General features: G+C 41.7%; 1 protein-coding gene across 1 annotated transcript in view; it reads left to right on the top strand.

Annotated features, from left to right (window-relative positions):
• The window catches only part of MYOM2 (myomesin 2), a 96,505-nt gene that overhangs the window by 38,456 nt on the left and 34,463 nt on the right, over nt 1-23,586 (top strand). Inside the window, exons 10-23 of the mRNA XM_077309297.1 lie at nt 1,179-1,340; nt 2,555-2,696; nt 4,049-4,248; nt 5,419-5,472; nt 9,232-9,359; nt 10,686-10,869; nt 12,150-12,324; nt 15,338-15,459; nt 16,144-16,331; nt 18,280-18,406; nt 21,778-21,956; nt 22,041-22,155; nt 22,953-23,109; nt 23,209-23,315. Coding sequence (XP_077165412.1) covers nt 1,179-1,340; nt 2,555-2,696; nt 4,049-4,248; nt 5,419-5,472; nt 9,232-9,359; nt 10,686-10,869; nt 12,150-12,324; nt 15,338-15,459; nt 16,144-16,331; nt 18,280-18,406; nt 21,778-21,956; nt 22,041-22,155; nt 22,953-23,109; nt 23,209-23,315 — 2,040 coding nt within the window. The remainder of the gene's footprint in view (nt 1-1,178; nt 1,341-2,554; nt 2,697-4,048; nt 4,249-5,418; nt 5,473-9,231; nt 9,360-10,685; nt 10,870-12,149; nt 12,325-15,337; nt 15,460-16,143; nt 16,332-18,279; nt 18,407-21,777; nt 21,957-22,040; nt 22,156-22,952; nt 23,110-23,208; nt 23,316-23,586) is intronic.

Below are 23,586 nucleotides of genomic sequence, written 5' to 3'. Positions count from 1 at the left end.
GACTGAGAGGCGGGAGGTAGAGCCATTATAATGTGAAGCATTTCCATAAAGGCGGGGGGACACCACAGAAATTTTATAGGTGACATAGTAACAGATGGTTTTAATTTATATATGCAGATAGTTGCTCCTTGGCACCAGCCTTGTTATTTGAAAATGTGGCACATTTGCTAGTTATGAGCTCTTTATCTTTCAATATATGTAGTGGCTGTCTAAAATGCCCAGCCGGTCGTTTTTTAAACAGTTATTTTATATTTCTATCAGAACTGTGGAATGTTCATCTATAGTCCTGAAGTGGAAAGTTCATTATAACAAGATGATTGTTGATTAGAATAGATCTGTGCAGAATAGCCCTTGGGACACACTCTCCTCCTGGGCAGAAGTAACAGTCAATTATTAAGGTAATAGGTAGGAACAGGTAAGAACTTCTTAGGCCAAGAAAAAATATCCCACACATTTCATTCCACCAATTGCACTAGTCAATCAGATTTAATTTACATTAATCAGATTTAATTTACATAAATCTTGAGTCACAACCTTTCACCTGGGAGAAATTCAGACTTAATTTGATTCACTGCTCAGCAGGAATACCCAACAGCTTTTAAATTAAGTGTGTATTTATAGCAAGTTTCAGATTAAACTGAAACCTGGCCATTCTCCCCCTTTTTCCATCTTAATCTGACATATGCTTTGAATAGTGAAGTTTATTTAAAAAGATCCAAAGTGCACACCGTGATAACTCTTGATTGGGGGTACAATCCAGCCAAAGTAAAGCGCATTTCAGTGGAAGAGCAAAGTACATGTTTAACTCTGCTCTATTGAAATCAGTAGGATTTAAAAGTGTTTAACTTTATCTAGCTCATGCCCTAGATCAGGTTTTTATGACATGGCTTCTGAATCCCCCCCCTTGGATAAAATGGCTGTGGTGAAACATCTAGACATTGGGTCTCTGAGGGACAGCATAGAAAGAAGAGTATAAAAATAGAGGACATACATCTTTATATAATCAGAAGTTGCATAAATTTGAAGGCTGACAGTTCAGTCTTTGGGAAGGTAGAGTTTTCTAAGTCCTCCTTGAATAAATGTGTCCTAAAATGGCTGGCTCAGTGATTCATGTGGGAAGGTCAGTAATCACCCCTGCTGACTGTGATGACAGATGCTTAATCCCAGTTCTCTTCCAGATGTGTTAATTAAAGAAACCAAGTGGACAAAACCCTACTTTGGAGAAGGCCAGGCAACTTTATCTTTTGGCCACCTGAACAAGGACGATGAAGGCTTGTACACCCTGCGCATAGTGACAAGAGGCGGAGTGAATGAATATAGCGCATTTCTGTTTGTGAGAGGTGGGGCATTTTTTTTTGTCTTGGTAAAATTATTTTCCATTTTTGAACTATCAGAGCTAACAATGATGATCTACCTTTCCTCTGCTCCATCACGACTGAAGTTAGGAGATGCTCAGTTTTAGTGGCTGTGCCTCACATCATAGAAAAAACTGGGGGAAGGAGATCTTTGTGTACAATGTCCATGCTCACCAGAGAACACTGCCATATTTATTTAATTGCTGGAGATGGAAAGTGAATGGAAAACTTTTACTTAAAAAAAATTAGATATGTAAATGAAAATGAGATGGACCTATGGAACTAAGGAAGGGTATATTTTGACTTTACATTTGCATTCACAATTCCCCTGCAAGTATGAATAAAGTTACAGAAGTCCTTATGGAGAGAAACCCAGCACTAAATGAGCACATTCCTCTATGTGCAGAATTTAGATTGTTTTAAGTACTTCAGGCTGACATGCAGCATCTCCTGCCAAATGCAAATGGAATGGTGCTTGGCTATATTCTTTGACGGTTGAGCCCTCATCAGAAACATATTTACTTGTAAATAAAACTAATTGAGTTTCAGGATCATGGCCTTTGAAAGCACTGCAGCTTTCATGACTGGACACAGCTTAATCATTTTTCCTTGTGAAACAAACACTCCTACTATCCCATAAGGTCATTTCTATTTTTTTTCTCTCATTGAAACATGCTACTATTATCTCTGCAATGCAGTTGTTCACCTTTAGACTTAATCTTAAAGAGAAAATTCTGTCTCACCACAGTCAAGCTGTGGGAAAACAGGCCAGTGAGCAGGAGGCTGGATATTCACAGTGACTGGTTCTAAGTCATATCCACCTGTGGATTTCTAAACTGATGGGCCTTGGGGATTGTTTATAATGGGGTATTTGCCTTTCTCCTTTCTTCTGACTAGACTATTTAGAAAATTTGTGACTTGGATGCTGAGGGCATCTCTTTAGATAGTCCTTAGCACAGAGAATTTAACACAATCCACATTGAAATTACCACATGCTTCATCATGTGATTGTTTTGCACAAACAAGCTATGATATATAGTTTACTGAAACATCAGTTCCTGATATTTAAGATTTAACTTTCAGATGCCATGGGATTAACTCCTTAGTTTAGTCAGAGATTCAGAATGAGGCACAGGACAGTTATAATGCCATTTAAATTATGGACACCCAATTTAATCTGAATGTCCCCTTGTTTTTAGATGCTGATGCCCCAGTAATTGGAGCTCCTGGGGCACCAATGGATGTAAAATGCCATGATGCCAACAGAGATTATGTTATTGTTACTTGGAAACCACCAAACACAACCCACGAACCATCAGTTATTGGATATTTTGTGGACAGGTAAGATTCTGGTAGGGTAGCTATTTGATTTGTTTTTTACTTGAAATGTTTAGACAATAATTAAATAAATGAAGCATATTGTAGTTTATGGGCCTGTGACAGCTCATTTATAAATGTGAGCCATACTCATATATTACAATCTTCAAACAGCAAACATGCATATGCAAACAACCCTTTTGATTAGGTCTGTAGGCAGATTTCGTCATTAGGCGGAACTGCCACATTTCTATGTGTGATTTCTAATGAATGAATAGGGGGGAAACCCAAAGGTTCTAGATAATATTTGCCAATCCATTTGTCGTCTCATGTGTTTCCATGCATTTCATTGTCTGTGGATAAGATTTTCTTCCAAAACTTTTGCCTGATTTTAACCACTACCTGCCATAAATAGGTTTCTGAAGTTGTCTCGTATCACCTCCAAGTATTTTCCCCTCTCCAATGCCTTAGTTGCTAAAGGGTTTTTTTTTTTCAAGGTACCAGAATGGCATAAATGTCTGGGAGGATGTTGTCTCTACCATCTCAGGTGGTAGAGACTGGGGCACTAGTTTTTTTAAGTAACTCCCCTCCTTTTAAAAACTTTAAAAAAAATTTTAAGCTAAATTATTTTTCTTTAAATTAAAGCAATCAAGAAAATGTCATGAATCTAAAAGAGCAGCAAGAGCCAGGATATAAATGTGCATGTTCAATTTTTGCCTAATTTCTTCCCCCTTGCGGCAGCCTAGGTGCTACCTGGCACTTCATTCATGATGATCCCTTGACCCTCACTGGAAGTTTTTCAGATTGTGCTGAGGACCTCTGGTGGAAGGAGGGGGGTCATCTTGAGTGAATTCCTTCCATTTGTTCATGCCTAGGAGCCAACCTTCTGGTAGTCAAAATATCTGGTAAACTACAGGACATATAGTAGGACATAATTTAATGTAATTTAATTATTCAGACATAACTGGTCTCAAACAAACCATTGAAAAGCATCTTTTGTTTAATATTCATTTTAAAGTTTGGTGTAGTTTGGTGTAGTGGTTAGGAGAGCCAGTTTGGTGTAGTGGTTAGGAGTGCGGACTTCTAATCTGGCATGCCAGGTTCGATTCTGCACTCCCCCACATGCAGCCAGCTGGGTGACCTTGGGCTCGCCACGGCACTGATAAAACTGTTCTGAACGAGCAGTGATATCAGGGCTCTCTCAGCCTCACCCACCTCACAGGGTGTCTGTTGTGGGGAGAGGAAAGGGAAGGCGACTGTAAGCCTCTTTGAGCCTCCTTCGGGTAGGGAAAAGCGGCATATAAGAACCAACTCTTCTTCTTCTTCTAAGTTGGGGAAAAATTCTTTTTTTTTCCTTCCGATCATTTTGCAACCAGGTGTGAAGTAGGTACTGAAAACTGGATTCAGTGCAATGATGCTCCAGTCAAAATCTGCATATATCCAGTGACCGGATTGTTCGAAGGGCGCTCCTATGTATTCCGTGTGAGGGCAGTCAACCAGTCTGGTATCAGCAGACCATCTAGAATCTCTGAAGCTGTGGCAGCTCTTGACCCTGTTGATTTGGCGAGGTTACAAAGTAAGTTACTAACTAAAGAAGTCTTCATTATTTATCAGGCACATGTCTGCTTATTGCCATTTGGTGGTAGGTGAGATGCCTTTCCCCCCTTTTTACTATTACCATCTGTGATGGACAGGTTTAGGTTCCGCCTCTCCCTATGAGTGGCCAATGAGAGCTGATGAAATGTTAGTGACTGGACAGTTGGAATAATAAGATCAGAGTCCAGTAGCACCTTTAAGACCAACAAAGATGTATTCAGGGCGTGAGCTTTCGAGTGCAAGCACTATGACAGGGAAAACATGGCAGATGGAAAACAGCAGTTCAGAGAGCAGTTGAGCATAGGCAGCTAGGGAGTAAAGAGGGAAAACAGGATGCCTGCTTGAGTGGAACTGTGAAGAAATGTCTCCTGTTGGAGCTGAAGTATGCAATCAAGTTAGCTATTTTGAAGGGCCTCTGTGTGTTTATTTTCAAATTATTTTTCAGCATTATAATCTTCTTTTCAAACACAGACCTCAATGCATGCAGCTTTCGGCTGCCTCTCCTACCCTTCTCTTTCATGTTGTATCTAATAAGCCACAGAAGCTCTTCTAACAACTCCTTGACAGTCCATTTAAAATTTGTTTGTGAATGGTCCCTCGGCCATTTGTATGATGAGGTGTCAAATGCTTGCCCAAGCATCTTTTGTTATATCTCGAGTCCAATCAATGCTATTCCAGGTGGTGGCCACTATAATTGACTGGCTTATAGATGATATTAACTTTTAAACAGGTCAGTTTTTAAATAAACTGTCAGGTACAACTGTCATATACATATACATATTTCTTGAACTCCGTTGTGAGTTGGTCCACCACACCATTAAAACTTTAGTCCATAAGGAAGTCAAAATGTAGCCATCTAATTAAACCTTGCAACAAGTCTAAAGTATTTACATCTCTAAGTACTACAATCCTCGATTTGGTGTGATAGCTCATGAGATACCCCTTGGAATGGGTCTTTTTGAAAGAGGAGTCTGAGGGAGTGAGACATCTGTTGAAATCCTTTGAGATCAGCTTTACCAGTAATTTCCACAAAATAGTGGGTGGTAGTTCTGTCCTTCATGGAGGTGTCTAATCCTTTTTCAAATCTGTCTGTGTAAGCAAACTTTAACTGTGAATTCCATATGGAGTTAATTTTTGGCTTGTTTCTCAGCTATTCATTTAGATGGAGGCAAGCAAATTGTAATCTATCAAGATGACCTTGAAGGTATGTTTTTGTGTCCATTATTTTATCTCCATTGGTCTCTACTGTGCTTGTCTGTTTCTGTTCCCCAGGTTGTGTTATGTTCTGTCCTCAATTTTCCTCTACTTTTCTTGGTACATGGGTCTTTCCATACATGCTTCCTCCTTTTGGTTTCTTACAGTGCAAAATTAAACATGCATCTCTATCGATGTAAACTAGCATTTTGGGAATGAAGGTTTGGGGGAAAGGAAAGGGGAATCTTAATTTACTGTATTTCTGAATGCTGGGTGAAGTCCCGTGTATGTAAGTAGCTACTGCACTCAGAGTACACTTTAATGTTTCTGTTTTGTGTTTCTATGAGCTATAGTTTGTGAAAATACTTAAAGATCTTGTATTCCTTCAGCTGCTGAATAGAACTCCAGTTCTAAGACGTTAGTTTAGTTACATTTCACTGTTTACTGTCTGCCTTTCCATGAAACTTCTTTGCTCCTGCTTTGAATTTGGAGTCATTTTTCCTGACAGGTGACTTAGAGTTCTGAAAGGAAATAGAAGCCAGATCTTGATTTCTTCTCCCATGATGGCTGTGACATCAGGGCCAGCTATCAGGATCACATGACACTAATATTACAGCAATTACACTGAGTACCCAAGCACAATTCATGGTGTGGGTTTTAACGTTCAAAGCTCTACATGACTTGAGGCCTGTCTATCTGAAGGGCTGTGTTCTCCTATATGTTTCTGACTGAGAATTAAGATTGCAGGAACGAGCCCCCCCCCTGACTGTCCCGTCAATCAAATAAAGTTGACTTTTCAGTGGCAGCACCATGTTTTTTTAACAGCCTCCTTGGAGTGGTGTACCCGGCCCCCTCATTTTTGATTCTTATGAGGCAGTGGAAGAAAGTTTTATTTAGGACTGCGTTTGATTCACTAGTAAGTCCTGAGTTATGATTTTAATTTTTGGCTTTTATTTTTTACTGTACTTTATTTTATATGTTTCATTTATGTTGTAAATCACATTGAGCTCTGTAAAGAAGACAGGTGGCTAATAAATGTTTTAAATCATTTAAATAAAAATAAATAAAATAAAAATGGCAGCTCCAATGGAACTGCAGATCTGTGACAGTGGCCACAATGGAATGTACTTAAACATTTTCCTAAGATAAAAGCCAATGACCTTGGAAAAAGGCACTGTGGCCTACCATTGTGTCTGATGAGACTGGTGTTACAGTAGCCTTCTTTCCCCTGCACCCTGAATTAATATAAGAGATACTAATACAAGTTGACTGGCAACCCTCTCCTGTCTCAAAAAGAAATTCTGCTTTGTCATGCTTTTGGTCACTGAATCCCAGCTATGTGCCAAGCAGTGCCTAGCCCCACCTACTCTCCCCCAGCTATGGGTAAAGCTGTGGGGCAGTTGATGCTTATCAGCACCAACCGAGCTTCCTTACCAAACAGCAACAGCCACTAAGCAGCTGCTTAAGGGGAGCTCCCGCTATTGTTCGAGGCCTCAGGGTGCTTGCGTGAACAATGACCCACGTGAATCCCATTGCTACCCTGTACAACCATTCCTAATTAAGTTTAGAAAAATAAACCCACACAAGGCACTATGAAGCAGGAATATAAGAAGTCCCATGATGTCCCATCTAGCGGAAGCATCAAAGTTCCTAGTCAGCCCATTTGTGACTAGCCGATGGCAATGTCTCTGGGGTGGGAAGGCAGGATGATGCCAAGCAAAAAGGCCTGCCTATGATGGTTGGCATTTCCTTAAAATAGTGATACTGTTTCCTCTCACTCATTGGCTTTAATATATGAAGCAGCTCCAGCCAGTTTCCTTTATGCAGAAATATGACTTGTTATCAACCTCTTAAAAGGGATGTGGCCAGACAAGTCTGACAAGTATAAATTCTGAATTTTGCCCGAAAACACCTGCAATTAACAGAAGGATCAGGCTGGAATTAATCTTACAGAAGATGCGAAGTTGTCTCCAGAATCAATTGGACTTGTGACTTCCCTTTGGTTGAGGCCAGGCTAGAGGGGCATCTTGGGCCTCTCCTGCAATGTTCCCAGTGGTCTCCATCTGGATAACATCTTTTGTACCAGGTGTTGGGAGCCAGGGGGATTAGGTTGGGGGGGGGGATTTTATTTTGTTTTAATGTATTATGCCTTAGTTAATTTTAACTTTGTATTTTGGATTCATGTTAACTGCTGTGAGCCGGCTGCCCTGACGCAGTGCTTAACAAATATGATGAAATAAATGAATATATAAATAAGATACAGTCGTATAAAACAGTGGTCCCCAACCCCCGGGCCAGGGACCAGTACCAGTCCGTGGATCAGTCGGTACCGGGCCGTGGCTCCTCCTCGTCCTCCTCCCTGGCTGCTGCCTCGGGGGCTGCCCTGCCACTCTGCTGCCGGCTCACCTTTGATGCTCTCCAGCGGCCGCCATGGCTGGGGCTCCCCCTTGGTGTGGCATTGCGCAGCTGCTGCTGGCAGCACCCCCAGCGGATGGTGAGAAGTCAGGCGCACTGATGGGAAAGCAAGTGGAACAGGGGCTCAGGCGGCAGTGGCGACATCCCTCGGCAAAAGACTACCCCCCCCCCGGGCCTCAATAAAATTGTCAAGTGTTGACTGGTCCTCAGTGATAAAAAGGTTGGGGACCACTGGTATAAAAGTCAAGTTCCAGCCTGACGTGGAATGAAGTACAGCCTGTCAACCACTTAGGTTGTTTCCAGAGTAAATCAGGCCTGCTGAGCTGGTATAGACATACCCTGAGATCCTCATCCACTCTCCAGTTTTCCCCAGGTTACAAGTCTGATAATTGCTGTTCATGATAGTTTGAGAGCGAAGGTAGCATGACTATTGGAGGCTTTCATTCCTGTAGTTTAAAATGCACGGGGTTGGATCTACCATCCACAAATGGAAGGATATGGGAAAAGATCTTCTTCTTCACCTGCAACCCTGTTCACTGATAAGCTTGGGCTGGGGGTCATGGTGCCTTCCTGGACAATCTGCCAGGTATTGTGGAAGGCTGCAGGAAAAACTGGGAATAGTGCTAAATGCCCCTTTCTCTTGGAGCTCTACTCCAAAGCTTGCCTCCAAAGAGGCAAGGGGGAATTTCCCCATCTCCCCTCCTTGTAGAAGTAGGAGAGTCCTGTGAGCAGAGGCTTGGGGCTACATGGGGTGTTTAAAGAGAAAGGTGAAGGTGGAGAAGATCTGTTTCCCCAAATTCTTCATTTGCAGATAGTAGAATGTAGTGTCTCGTTTCTCATTGTTACTGTTGGTGCAGAGGAGAGATTTCTTTGATTTCTATGTTTTACAGGTATTGTTTTTATAGTTAATTGCTGTGATCTTTCATGAGCATTCTTCTTCTTGCTTGTTTTCAGTGGCAGAAGTTCTTGGTCTCATGTCTTTGATCAGCCCTTTCTTCTATTTGCATAGAGTGTGAAGGCTTTATCAAGCCATTTAGTAGAGCAGATTAAAGTGATTCCAACATGATCAAAGGAATTAAATTTTTTTTAAAAAAACTTGTGAGACAAATACCTATCTTGAAAATTTTGCTTTGGCTGTAAACAAACAGTGCCCCCTTTTTAATTGGCTTATGTTAGTTTCTCAAAATAGAAATGGAACAGCCTTCTGAATAAACTACAGAGATGATATTAGAACTCTTTAATAGCCAAGCAATGCGCTCTTGCGAGGGAGTTCACAAAGACAAGTTCTTTTATGAGCGTTGACCTCGGAGGTTAATCTGGCATTTAACACTTACCGAGTTTATTATTCCTCTAGGCGAAGTTAAGATTCCAGGACCTCCCACCAATGTACATGCTTCAGAAACCAGCAAAACATATGTTGTACTCAGCTGGGATCCACCTGTTCCCCGTGGCAAAGAGCCATTATCATATTTCATTGAGAAGGTACTGTGCCATGTAGTTGCAGTCAGCTGTAAGGCATTCTGTGGCCACATACCATTTAGTTACAAATCATTCTCGGCAGAGGCAAGAAAAACAATAAAATGAGCAAACCCAAGGCTATGCAATGGGAGGACAGAAACAGCGTGAGGAATTGGGTATTTTGTTGCCTTATTTAATTTAATGTGAATTGAAAAGCAAGGCATCGCAATTGAGAGATCAACACGGCAGAAATTGTATTGTAGGTTCCACTAAGAACCTGGGCTCTTTGGTGTACCTGTTACAAAGGGCTAGTGGGATAGGAGGACCATATGGTGAGCTTCCCTTGGCAACAGTTAGTGGGCCTACATCTAAAAGAGTAATGAACATGGCTCTTTTCTTGGTGAAGCTCACTTCCCATATACTGGGACGATATTGAGTCCGAGCCCCACTCTGGTACTTGCTGTTAATTTATACCAGGACAGAGCAAGGTGTGTTGCTATTAGGTGAAATAAGGCAAACGAATAACTAAGTTACTTGGTTCTCAAAAATGATAATGAACTAATATATTTCCCAGAAGAAATATATTAGTTCATTAGAATGTGCTTCATTCTCAGTTTTTCTCAAAACTGTTTCCAAACTCTCGATGAATAGCACCTTCTTAAAAGAGTATCTATTGAAAAAATGCTCTTCTTGATTAATTCATAGTATCATAGTCCTATATTTTGATTTGACTTAAAGGTTGACTTAAAGAGAGAAGCAGGGCTGATTTTTTCCTCATTCTCCTCTCCCAAGGAAGACTTCTGACTCCCACTCAACCTATTCCTGGAGGTCTCCCATCCCCTAGGAGCTGAATTTGTATGGGCATTTGAGATTCAGTGGGAGGGAGTGGTGGGAAAGTGACTCACTATGGGCAGAAATCCTATAGTTTGTGGAAATTTTAAGCAGGAGCCAAGTCATAGAGTCCTAGATGTGGAGAATGCCTTGTAGGCCATTTAGTCTTAACCTGGCTCATTTAAGAACAAACAAAACTGGAGCATTCTTTACAGATAGTTGTCCGTGTTTTGCTTGAGGACATCCAGTGATGGAGGTACTCTCAGCTAGGTTATTAGTTCCATTGTCAAACGTGCTGTTACCAGTAGAAAGCTTCGTCTAATGTTCTGTTATTTCTGTCAAGTTTTGCATGGACAAACAAGTGCAAGATGAAATAAAAAGATCATCTTACTTTGCCTTTAACTTAGGGATCTGACAGTATACCGATAACCAAGCATATAGCTAGCAGTCTCTTCACAAGACAGGGGAACTCTACTGGCAACTCTCACACAATAGTAATACCCTTTCTCATTTTTATAGTCTATTGTTGGCAGTGGAAGCTGGCAGAGAGTCAATGACCAAGTGGCAGTGAGATCTCCTCGCTATGCAGTGTTTGACCTTGCCCAAGGGAAGTCCTACGTGTTCCGAGTTCTGTCAGCGAACAAGCATGGGATTAGTGATCCTTCTGAAATAACACCTCCCATTCAAGCACAAGACTCCATTGGTGAGGCAATGTTGTAAATCTGAGCAAAATAAGACATTTAAATGATGCTAAAAGCAAGATGTTCTACCTACATATTCCATTTCAGCTCACACTGCACTATATTTGACAACATACAAAAGGAGCTGGCAATACTGTGGGTAATTGTTACTAGCACCAAAGTCTAGAGTGGTTTGTATATTTATTGAAAACTTTTCTAAGCAGTCCTTCAAGCAGAATTCCACTAGCCTAGTAGATCCTAGTAACTCGCAGTCTCAAAATACACCTGCCTAATGAAATAGTTGCTTTCAGATTGAAGTTCTGCCTTTTAGCTGTATGAAATATTATCCGGAGGCACCAATCTTGATGAATGTTTGGCCAGTTTCAGACTTTTGAGAGAGGAAAGTAAGCACCACCATCGTATGCCATAAGGGACTTTGCCCTCTTTCATATTTTTTAAAAATAATCATCTTCCCATTAAATGTATAGTCTTCAGGCAAGGAAGGGGGAATGGAAGACTTCAGTTTTTATAGAGAATCCAGAAAATATCCAGATATTCATGTAAATGCCTAAACCTATTAATATGAGCCAAGCTGCAAGCACAGGGCACCTGATGACATTTAAGCTCTGCCTGCTACTCAGTCTTCCTGGACGAAGCTTCCTCCTGCTCCCAGTTTCATCACCACCACTGCAACTTTTCTATTCTTCAGTTGCCTTCAGAATGCTTCAAAGCCACCTGGAAGTGGCATAGGGGTAGGAGTCAAGGACTCGGCAGAAAAAAAAGGAAAGGATGTGCAAGTGACAAGAAAGAATAGAAAAGGGGCATGAATGAGTGCAAGAAAACAATGAGAGGAAGGGAACTTGAAAAAGGATAAGGTACAGAAGGTGTTTAAAATCAGGGCAGCACGGTAGCAGGCACGGGGTTGGGATTGTGATTAATTTTAATCAGTAGGCTTGTTCCTATCAGTGTCTTTCTGAAGCACCACAATAATATCTCTTTAATGCCACAGGGCACAATATGAACACCAATGTAGTTTCTTGGAGGAAGATTCTGTCAGAGTTAAACATTGTTAAGATCTCAGTGGACGCAAAAAACACCTTTCCATTTAAATCAGTTGGGGTTAAAACTGTACAGCTTTGACTGAGCAGTATTAGTATTGTGTTGGTTCCACAGCTGGGATATGCTGTTCTAAGAACTTCTTTGCTAGTACTCGTAATCTTATAATTGGGAAGTAAGTGGTTTTATGTTGTTCATGTTACATAATTTGCTATAAATGGAGTTAATGCTTCTTTCTGTGGCACAGCTGTTCCATCTGCTCCGGGACGCATAGTGGCAACAAGAAATACAAGGTCTTCTGTTATAGTACAGTGGGATAAGCCAAAGCATGAAGAAGATCTCTTTGGCTATTACATTGACTGTTCTGTGGTGGGATCAAACCGCTGGGAACCCTGTAATCATAAGCCTGTCAAGTATACCAGGTACAGAAAAACCTTTATATACTTTGTTTTATTTTCTAGATATTCCCCCAAACAAAATTTAGTTGCTTTTTGTCTTCAATATAGCTTTGGAAACATAGAGGATCCCATTTCACATCTAACATCTAGATGATAGGACAATGTGGGAAGGAAGAGTCCCTTGACCTTTTTCTTTATAGATAGAATCCAGGGAGGTAAATGCTGCCAAGTGTCAAATCCGGTATTCACGAGCATTTGCCATGTCTTTCTTTAATTGTGTTTAGTTGTTTAGAGCAGAGGTGTTAGGTCAATGTAACCCCATACTGGTTGGCATCTTTGTTCTTTTTATATAGAGTTCAACCAGGGTTCAGGCAGGCTGGGAGGCTGATAAATCTGTTAGGTGTTTTGGGAATTGATTATCTGCCCAATCTTGGGGCCAGAAGAGATGGTTGTATCTGAAGTAAACTTTTGTTTTTACAGGTCCAATGGCAGGAGGAAGGGGTTTTCAAGCTAAGGGAAACATAGCTCTGACCCAAAGTACTTGAGTCTAAGCAAGAATTTGTAGATGCTTAATTCATTATACTTTCAATAAAAAGATCTTTCTTCCATACAGTCGATTTATTGGGAGAAATCAACTGGGGTCTCACACCCTGGAAGGAGCAATATTAGTTGGTCTACTCATGTGGCTCTAGACATTGCCAGCATTGTACAGGGCTGAATCTCATTCCTACACTCTTGTGGCAATTACATATTGACTTTCAGGGATCTTCATGAAGAAGAGGCCATAAGCTTTCATACAGATGGTCCCAGATTCAATTTGTGGAATTTTTATTAAATCATGCATCAAGTGCTGTCTGAGTAATAATGCTGGCCTAGCTGGGCTAATGGACAACTTGATATGCTCACTTGAATCTTTTAGAGCAGGGATTCCCAACTGGGGTCCATAGAGTGGTCCATAGGAGCTCTGGTGGGGTCTGCAACCTTCCCCTTCATATCTTAATGGACTTGGAACAAGCTAAGCAACTGGTTGCCTCTGCCCAGAGGGCTCAGTGTGCATGCTGTAGCTGTAAAAATCAAAAGGGGAGAGTCGGTTGTGACTCTCTTCTCAGCTCCTGTCCTTCTTGCCAGCCTACATGAGGTGGATCTCCTATAGTAAAGGAGTGAAAGGTGCAGATGGTGATGTCACTTCCAGTGACATGGTATTTCTGGGGGGCATGGCAGGGAAGTGTGGCCAGTTGATATCATTTCCAGGGGTTCTCAAAGTCTGAAAATTTATTTCAGGGGCTTCTCCACAGTCAAAAGGATGTAAAAGGCTGTTTTAGAGGCTATTGCTGGCACAGAATGCTGAGTAGGGATGAGCAGAAACCAGCTTACAAATTAAAATTCATGGTGAATTTTTGCTGTTTAGTGGCTTGCAAACAGGTTAACCATCACAAACTTTCCACAAACTTTCAAGCAGTTTATGGTGGTTTGTAAACAGATACATTTGCAGACAGACTTGTCTCCACTTAACCTAAATAGTTACAAAACTTCAAAGCAACAGGGGTCAAAACTTGGAGGGCATGTAGAGGAGCATCTGCAACTTTAGGTTTCTAGCTTGCACAGGATCCATTTTATATACTCCTGACTCTGCACCTGTCATTTCCCACGAAAGCAGTTTCCTAGGAGCACCTTCTTTGGGTGGCCATAACTTGGACCCCTTAAATTCAACCCTCACCAAACTTGGAGGGCAGATAGAAAAGAGTCAGCTGGTTTTCCACAAATAAGATCCCTAAGGAGGTAAAGTAGCTATTTCAGACAAAACAAAGAAGTCTTCACCCTCTGTCAGAAGACAATGATAGAGGAAGACAGACAAATCTGGAGTGATGTAGTCCCTGTGTCTCAGTCCAGTTAAGTTTCTAGTTGCATCATTTTGTACAATTATAGCTTCTATTTGTATTCAACTGGAGGCCTAGATCCATAGCACCCCCAGCCTACAAAACTGCCCCTTTAAGAGGCATATTGCTCCATCCTGAACAGTAGGTATTCCAATTCCTAGGTCAAACCTTCCTTCCCCCAAGTAGCATCTCCATTTTGTCAGGGTTAAATTTGAGTTTGCTAGCCCACATCAATTCCAAAATCGATTCTAGGCACCTGTATACAGTTTCTACAGTCTCTCAGGGATCCTCTGGAAGCTCAAAGGAGAGCTGAGTGTTATCCACATACTGGTGGCAGTTTGGTTCAAATCTCTGGATAATGTCTCCCAGAGACTTTATGTGGATACTGAAAAGCATGGGAGATGTTGGAATCTTGCAGGAACCTGTAGGCCAGAAGCCAGGGGGTGGAGCAATATGGTACCACACTCTGAAAGCTGCCTTTCAGGCAGGATTAAAACCACCACAGAATAGTGCCTCCCAGTCCCAACCCCAAAAATGTATCCCAGAAGGATATCAATGGTATCAGAAGTCATCAAGAAATCCAGAAGAACTAGCAGGGTTGTACTGCTGTACCCAATGTCTGGTACAGGTTATCATTTAAGGTAACCAAAGCTACGTTAATCCCCTAACTAGTCCCGAAACCAGATTGGAATGGATCCAAACTGCTACATTCCGGATTCCCTGAAGTTGCCCAGTCATCACCACTTTACACAAGAACATACATTTGAGATAGGGTATCAGTTATTCAGTCAAGCAGTAATTTAACATGTACAGCTTTCAGCAGCATGGTCTATTCATGGGAAAATTTCCATGTCCCTCCTTTTGTCTTTTTGTTCTCTTTAAATTTGGATGAACTGTCTTGATGATGGCATCCATATGTGATATCCCAGTGATAAAGGAACAGACAGAGAGATGCCTGATGGCTGTTCTATAGAGAAAGAACCATAGACATGGAGTCACGTCCCCACAGTTTGGTCCTTAGATTCTATCATTCTATCTCATGCCCAAATTACTGGAGTGGTATCCACTTTTGATTTATATGTAGGACTGTAATTCTCTCTGTGTAACATAAGGCAAGCATATCAATGGAATGTGACAAATCCCCTTCATATTTCTTTTAGGTTTGCAGTTCATGGCTTAGAAACAGGAGAGAAATACATCTTCCGCGTGAAAGCTGCAAATGCGGTGGGAATGAGTGAAAATTCTCAGGAGTCTGAGCCTATAACCGTACAAGCAGCCCTCAGTAAGTGACTTTCTGTAAGGTTTAAGCTTTGAAATAAAACAGGTTGATAACCAGGGCCCTAGCCAGCTGTCTTCCTCACTTAATGAGACTGCCAAATTTCCAGGTGAAATTTTAAAGATGGAAAATCAGAAGACTCCTCATCATAAACAACAACAAAAATCTATAACCCATTTAACAAGCACATGTGTTTTTTTAGGGCCTAGAAATCTTTCATTGAATATGGGGAAAGAAATCTGTGTGAAAATGTTGCCTGCTGGATCAGTCCAGTGGGCCTATCTAGTCAAATTTTTTTTTTCACACGGGTGTCCTACAAGATCAACCTGTAGGGCATGGAGATCAAAACAGCCTCCTCCTCCTCCTGGCACTGGTACTCATTTCATTGCCACTGTATGTGGAAATTACCTTTAGTTCTAATGGCTAGTATCCACTGATGGATCTACCCTTCATGGCTCTGTGTGATCCCCTTTTAAAATCATCTTTACCAGAGGCCATCTCCATGTGTTTATTGGCAGTGAATCCCACAATTAAAAAAAGGAAATGAAAGAAAAGAAAGAAAATGGGATTCCTCTACTTTTATCATGTCTAGTTTGGACCCCAATTAAGAGAAGAAACTTGGCATTCTTTAAATAGGCTATTGTATTTCTGAACATTAGTCTAATGTTTTGTGTATTTGCCTTCTTAAAGCTTGTCCATCATATCCTTATGGAATCACACTTCTCAACTGTGATGGCCAATCAATGACCATTGGCTGGAAACTTCCAAGATATAGTGGAGGATCAAATATTTTGGGTTATTACATAGACAAACGGGAGGCCCATCACCACAACTGGCATGAAGTCAACTCTTCTCTTACTAAAGAGAGAATTTATACGGTCAGTACTGCTTTTTAATTTTAGTATTTAGATTTAAAATTTTGTTGTGTTTTTACTGTTTACTTTGGTGGTAAATATTTACTGAAGGAGAGAGAGCCAATATGGTGTAGTGATTAAGAGTTGTGGACTCTAATCTGGAGAACCAGGTTTGATTTCCCACTCTTCCAGATGTAGCCAGCTGGGTTACCATGAGCCAATCAAGGTTCTCTCAGAACTTCTTAGCCCCACCTTCCTCACAAGGTGCCTTATGGGGAGAGGAAGGGGAGATAATTGTATGCCTCTGTGAGACTCCTTAAGGTAGAAAAAAGTTTGGTTTAAAAGCAAATTCTTCTTATTATTCTTCTTTTAAAGAATCAAAGAGTGTCATATAGGCTCATGCATGGGCATCTTCATGCATTGGATGGGATATCATAAGGGCCAGTTGGAGTCCTTATTCAGGTACAAGCACAAAGCTACATGCCATTGTCTGCTATGGAAGGTGCCTATGCCCTTATCATGTCTTGATTCAGCTAGCCATTCCCGTATTGAGCCAAAAGCATAGGTTACTCATGATCCAGCTGTGTGAATAGCCTAAGTGCAAGAGGACAGATCATTTTTCAACTGTTTAGGCAGATACAATATATAACAGAAATGGGCAACATGGTTCCTAATATGATTTACATACATTTGTGTATAGCCAGTTAATTCTCTGTTCTTGGTGTGACATGAACTGATTAGTTCATGCTGGACATCAACGTGCCTTTTAGAATTCCATCAGCATTAAAGAAAACATTACATCAACATAATGCACAGTAAGGAGTAGCAAGCAAGGCATCCCAGTGTTTTGTCCACCTCAGCATGAGTGAGTCCATTCAAGAATCAATATGATATACATTTATCTTTTTCCTTAGTAAGTAAAGCAAATAGTAGCTTTTGCTGAATATTCATAGTACTTCTTTTGCTAATTTTGTGCTCTACAACACACAGCACCTCAGAACATAGCTTTATGACTTTATAATCCTTGTGTACTGCTTGGAATTGGGTGATAACAGGCTTTGTTGGTGTATCCAGTGACCATGCCTGTGCAAGCACCGGGTCATGCCTGACCCTTGGGATGACGCCCTCTAGCGTTTTCATGGCAGACTCAATACGGGGTGGTTTGCCAGTGCCTTCCCCAGTCATTACCGTTTACCCCCCACCCCCCAGCAAGCTGGGTACTCATTTTACAAACCTTGGAAGGATGGAAGGCTGAGTCAACCTTGAGCCAGCTGCTGGGATCGAACTCCCAGCCTCATGGACAGAGCTTTCAGACATTTCTGATGCCTTACCACTCTGCGCCATGTCACAAGAGGCTCCAGTGACCATACAGGCTTTTAAAAAATGTACTGACTCTTAAGTAGAACTAGGCTTAATGACCATGGTGTCAAATACAAGTTCATTAATTAACATTAATAATGTTTCAGATTGGGAGGGGAAGAATCCTCTGGGGGGAAAAAAAAGGAACAACTACCAAGTGGAGCTTGAATTCATGAGCACCCTTTTTTCCTCCTGTCCTTTCAAATGTTTCTTCTCATGATTCATAACTCACTGGGTGTCTTGGCACAATTCCATCTGTGTGCATATGTATGCTTACATGCACGTACAAAGCAACAATGAATGTGGTAATACATTTATTCTAAGATGAACTTGTGTGGACATCTCTATGCTGTTTCCCACAAAAGATCGCATCTCAAAACCTACCCATTTAAGTATCCCAAGTTTCTTTTTCTTTGAGAAATTGCATTAGACCATCCAAACTACCCTTATGGTACTTGTCCCAGTTTTTATAAAAGCAGTTAGAGCAAGACCTTTTCCCTTCCACATTCCTCTTCAAATGGCAGTGAACTTAAATATGCATAAATGTATGGATTGAAAAGACACGGGAATATCATCTGCATTAATTTTTTTTAATGTCAACTGTTCTGCAAAGGTAGAGGATTTGACAGAAAACGCATATTATGAATTCAAAATTGCTGCTGCAAATATAGCCGGCATAGGACAGGCATCTGACCCCAGTGACCATTTCAAATGTGAAGCTTGGACCATGCCAGAGCCGGGTAAGCATTTTGGCTATTCATAACATTAATGCAGTTTTTTAAAAAAACAAAGCACACTTTAACATTTGTCATGCAGTGGCAATAATGAACACATTAGATTTTGAACCACAGATTGCATTATTAGTTTGTTGCGATGGGCATCGTAGACCAATCTTGTGTTTTTCTCTTCTCTGCACAATGAATTCCATAGGATTGCCTGCTCTATGGAAGTTTTGTCGGAAGAGTCATTTTTCAACTGATGTGTCAGATAACCGAATACCATCCTAATGGCATTTATTTATTGCTTGTTTGTTTAAAAGACTACTATCCTTCACTTTCAAGGATCATGGGTTAGGAAGAGCAACATAACAGAAATTCCTCCTTGGTCCTACACAGTGGGTAGTCCTAGCCTGACGTTTAGACTTTGAAGTGTGGTTAAATTTGAGGGTTGTTACAAACCAAAGAAACCTGAACAGTTTAGGAGGAATGATTTCGGTTGGTTTGTTTGCTTGTTATTTTTTTGCGATGTGTTTTTAGCAGGAAGGCTTGGGTTTTTGATTTATTTATAAAGGAGACAGTCGTTCTCATGCTGATGTCAAGGGAATTGTTCCTTAGTACTTGGAGGCTTTTCTCTAACTTCCATTTCACTGTCTTTATGCATGTCAAACATGCCATCTTTTGTATGTCATGCTGTTACGTATTCTACATTTCATTCCAGATTGTTGTGGGTGAATTACAAAAAAGTTTTGGATTTATATATGCACCATTCTATCATTCACTTTTAAAAACAAGACAGGAGATGTGAATACTGTAGAATAACAATGAGGATCTGTGCCATCCTAAGCAGAGTTTACACCTAGTTAAAACCTTTGATTTCAATAGACTTAGAATGGTGCAACTTTGCTTAGGATGACTCTGGATATTTACGTCTTGGTTGAAATATGAATATGTTGGCATTTTAATCAAAATGAAAATGGGAATATTTTAATACTGTGATGAGACATGTTTCATCGAGACTATTTCAATATAGAAATATATCTAACTAGATTTTAAGCCCATTTTAGTTTTTAATAAAATGGGCGCTAGACTGACCTTGTGGGCGTCGTCCGTGGTTGTTTGTTAGCTCAGGTGCAGTGGGGCGACGATCCTAAAGCTGCAAGGGCGCTGCAGCGGCGGCGAGAAGGCGGGAGGGCCCTGGGCGGCAACGGCAGCCATTTCCAAGCGTCTCCCGGCCATTGCAGCGGGCGGGAGAAGGCGGCGCGGCCCCCCCCCCCACGGCGATCCATGGAAAGGCTTCTTCCAGCGCGGCGGGGAGAAGGCGGGAGGGCGGTGGCCAGGCACGGCAGCGATCTTCAGCCGCCCCTCGGCCATTGCAGCGACCGGGAGAAGGCGGCGCGCCCCCCCCCCCACCGCGAGCCATGGAGAGGCTTCTTCCAGCGCGGCGGGGAGAAGGCGGGAGGGCGGCGGCCGCCCACGGCAGCGATCTTGAGGCGGCCCCCGGCCATTGGAAGGGCCGGGAGAAGGCGGCGCGCCCCCCCACCGCAAGCCATGAAGAGGCTTCTTGAGGCGAAAAGGGGGGACAGCGCAGCCTGGCGACAGCAGCAGTCTTCAGGTGGCTCCCGGCCGTCGGAGCAGGTGGGAGAAGGCGGCGCGGCCCCCCCCCACAGCGACCCAGCGGCCGGGAGAACGGACAGTTGGGCGGCTGTGCGGCTGGAAAGGAGCAGGGCCGCCGCGTCTGCGACGCGGCGGCCCTGCTCCTTCCCCCGCATTGACTTGGGCGGCTGTGCGGCTGGAAAGGAGCAGGGCCGCCGCGTCTGCGACGCGGCAGCCCTGCTCCTTCCCCCGCATCGGCTCGGGCGGCTGTGCGGCTGGAAAGGAGCAGGGCCGCCGCGTCTGCGACGCGGCAGCCCTGCTCCTTCCCCCGCATCGACTCGGAGACAATGGCGGCGAAGGAGGCAATGGGGAGGCGCGCTTCGCGCGCCTCCCCATTGCCTCCTTGGTCCAGGATTGACACTCGGAGGAGCGAATCAGGAGCCGCTTCGCGGCTCCTGATTCGCTCCTCCGAGTTTTTATCCCGGACCGAGCCCGCCCTAACTCCTCCCCACTACCCCTTACTCTTTTATTCAGTCCGTGGCGCCCGTGGCGCCACGGGCTGTGTACAGATACAATTTAACTATGGAGTAAAACTTCAAATTTTCAGTATGGAAAGACATGGAAAATTATCTGTTCATAGCTGGAATCAAGAGAACTATTGTTCAAAAATTCTTTCAGTTTCCCCTCCCCTACTACAGCAGTTCTTTCTCTGTTAACATGAAAAGTACTGTGTCACAAAACATGACCAAGTAGATATAAAGTTCCTGGAGGTAAATATTGAAATGTACATGTTATTTTGGAAAACTTTAATGGAGACTACTTCCATTTCATGGTAGAAACAGTGAAATCAATATAGATGAAAATGAAACCGTTTGCAATCAATAAAAGGGGGTGATTCCAAACTCATTGTACAGCTGGGTACATCAGAAAAATGGCATAAAACTGCTTTATAAGTAATCATTCATGTCTACCCTCTCTCACACAAATGCTACTTGCATTCATGAATGCTTGTACTAAAATATTTGCTATATCAAAATGAAACCACGAGGTTCTATTTAGATATATATATATATATTTCCTTGGACAAGAATTATTAATTGGTATTAAAGTGTAACAAGCTTGTTACACTTTAATACCAATTAATAATTCTTGTCCAAGGAAAAAAAGTAGGTGTATACATGTGTCAAGAGGCAACTTTCCCTTTGAGAGCCAGTTTGGTGTAGTGGTTAGGAGTGCGGACTTCTAATCTGGCGAGCCGGGTTTGATTCTGCACTCCCCCTCAGCTGGATGACCTTGGGCTTGCCGTGGCACTTATAAAGCTATTCTCTGACCAGGCAGTAATATCAGGGCTCTCTCAGCCTCACCCAGCTCACAGGGTGTCCGTTGTGGGGAGAGGAAAAGGAAGGTGATTGTAAGCTGCTTTGAGACTCCTTTGGGTAGGGAAAAGCAGCATATAAGAACCTTCTTCTTCTAAACTTTTCACCTGCATTATGCTACCAAATTGTGAGGAAAGCTTCACAAGTCTTGTCTTCCTCAGAATTTCAGATTGACTCTAGATTCCTGAATTGTGAATACATTTCAGGATCTACTTATAGACTATGATAGGTGGCCAACTGGTACATTCATTGGTATTCAACCAATATGGAATGAAATTATGTCAGGAAGGAGATGGCAGACTAAAAAAATTATGTTGGAAGATTCACTACTTCTACTGAAGAATGATAGTAAAATTTAAGGTTTATGAGAAATAGATCTGTTTGATTAATTGCTGGTCCCCTCTTCTGATCCATGTGCTTTAGGTCCTCCCTATGACCTTACATTCTGTGAGGTCAGGAGCACATCTCTTGTGATTCTTTGGAAAGCCCCTGTTTACATTGGCAGCAGTCCTGTTAGTGGATATTTTGTAGACTACAGGCATGAAGAAGGTGAAGAATGGATAACGTTTAATGAGAAACCAACATCACGCCGTTATTTGAAGGTAGAAAAAACATTTTATTTGATCTGTTTATTTTTTAGAATGTAGTCATTTGTTATAATTAATTTGTTGTGCATCTCCTTCAAGGTTACTGAGCTACAGGAAGGGAATGCCTATGTATTTCGAATTCGTCCTGTGAATGATGCTGGTATTGGCAAGGCATCTGATGTTTCTGAAGCTGTATTGGTTCAGGTGAAACCAGGTATGATACTACTGGGCTAAAACGAGCCACCTTTTCCACTGGTGAATAAGGGAAGTTAGGGTCCCCAAACAGCAAAGGCCGTAGCTAATGATATGAGCCCCCTACTTGCTATATTCTTCCCATTATCAAAGGATTCCTGAAATGGTACTGCCTATTATCAAATTTTAAACTATGACACAGGGACTACTTTTTGATAGAGTTGATGTATACTGCATGTTGTCCCTATGCAATTTTTACAAATCTGCTTTTCCTGTTTTTTTTCTCTTTTTGTTGGAGCCAATTCCCAATTTTATCCCCCCCCCCGGTTTTATTTTACATCTTTTACACACACTCTCTCTCTCTCTCTCTCACACACACACACAGAACTCATGCCATATGTTCATAATAGTATGAGCCATTTTTCATTCCAGTCTACCCTAATCCTATGTTCTAAGCTGGTGAGTCATCTGATTCTCATATATGCATGCTGTGAGGAAGAGATCCTGAAAATTTTTCACCACATGCATGGCAGTGGTTTCCTGTTCCTAGTTCTTGCAGTTCTTACCAGTATTGTAAACATTTCATTATTATGATGATGTATCTTAACATGATAATGTGCAAACTAGTTCCCAGTATTTTCATCTCAAAATGAAAACTGGCCTTTTTCTTCCAATGTGGCTTTGTCCCATCTACAATACTGTATAAATTAAAACTGTTCAGACTTTAAGGACATGCTTAAATGCTGAATTGAATCAAAACTAGGGTCAGATGATTCTCCCCCCCCCCCCAGCAATTATGTTTTCAATAATATATTATAGGCACAAAGGAAATCTCATCAGGTGTGGATGAAGAAGGTAATATTTACCTTGCCTTTGACTGCAAAGAAATGACTGATGCTTCTCATTTTGCTTGGAGTAAATTCTATGAAGAGATAGAAGATCACGAGAAGTTTAAAGTGGAAACAATTGGAGATAAGTAAGTTGTAGAATCCTTTTATATAAATCCGGGTAAACTGTATTTCCAAATTATTGGTACTTATAGCAAGCCACTGATTTTTTTAATTCTGTTTTTTAGTTCTAAACTATATTTCCTAAAGCCCGACAAAGATGATTTGGGAACGTACTCTGTTGCTGTTAGTGATACTGATGGTGTTTCATCTAGCTATGTTATGGATGAAGAAGGTAAGAACAACCACTTTCTCATTTGAGCTTAGATATCCAGTTTCCTTGTAACACATGGCAGAGTAATGAAGATCATTAGCAAACCACCATCTCGAACTCCCCGAAGGAAAGTCAAGATTAAAAAAAATGATAGCACAGGGATCGCCAACTGTTAGCTTGCAGCTATCTGCTCATGTAAGGCTAAAGAGGTAACTTGAGAAATTAGTTTGAATTAAACTGCCCCCCAAAAGGAATTGACTTTTCCAGCAATGAAAAATTGCTTGGGAAAAAA

Source organism: Paroedura picta, chromosome 1 (assembly GCF_049243985.1).
Source record: "Paroedura picta isolate Pp20150507F chromosome 1, Ppicta_v3.0, whole genome shotgun sequence".
Taxonomy (NCBI): Eukaryota; Metazoa; Chordata; class Lepidosauria; order Squamata; family Gekkonidae; genus Paroedura; species Paroedura picta.
This window is presented reverse-complemented; position numbering and strand designations above follow the sequence as displayed.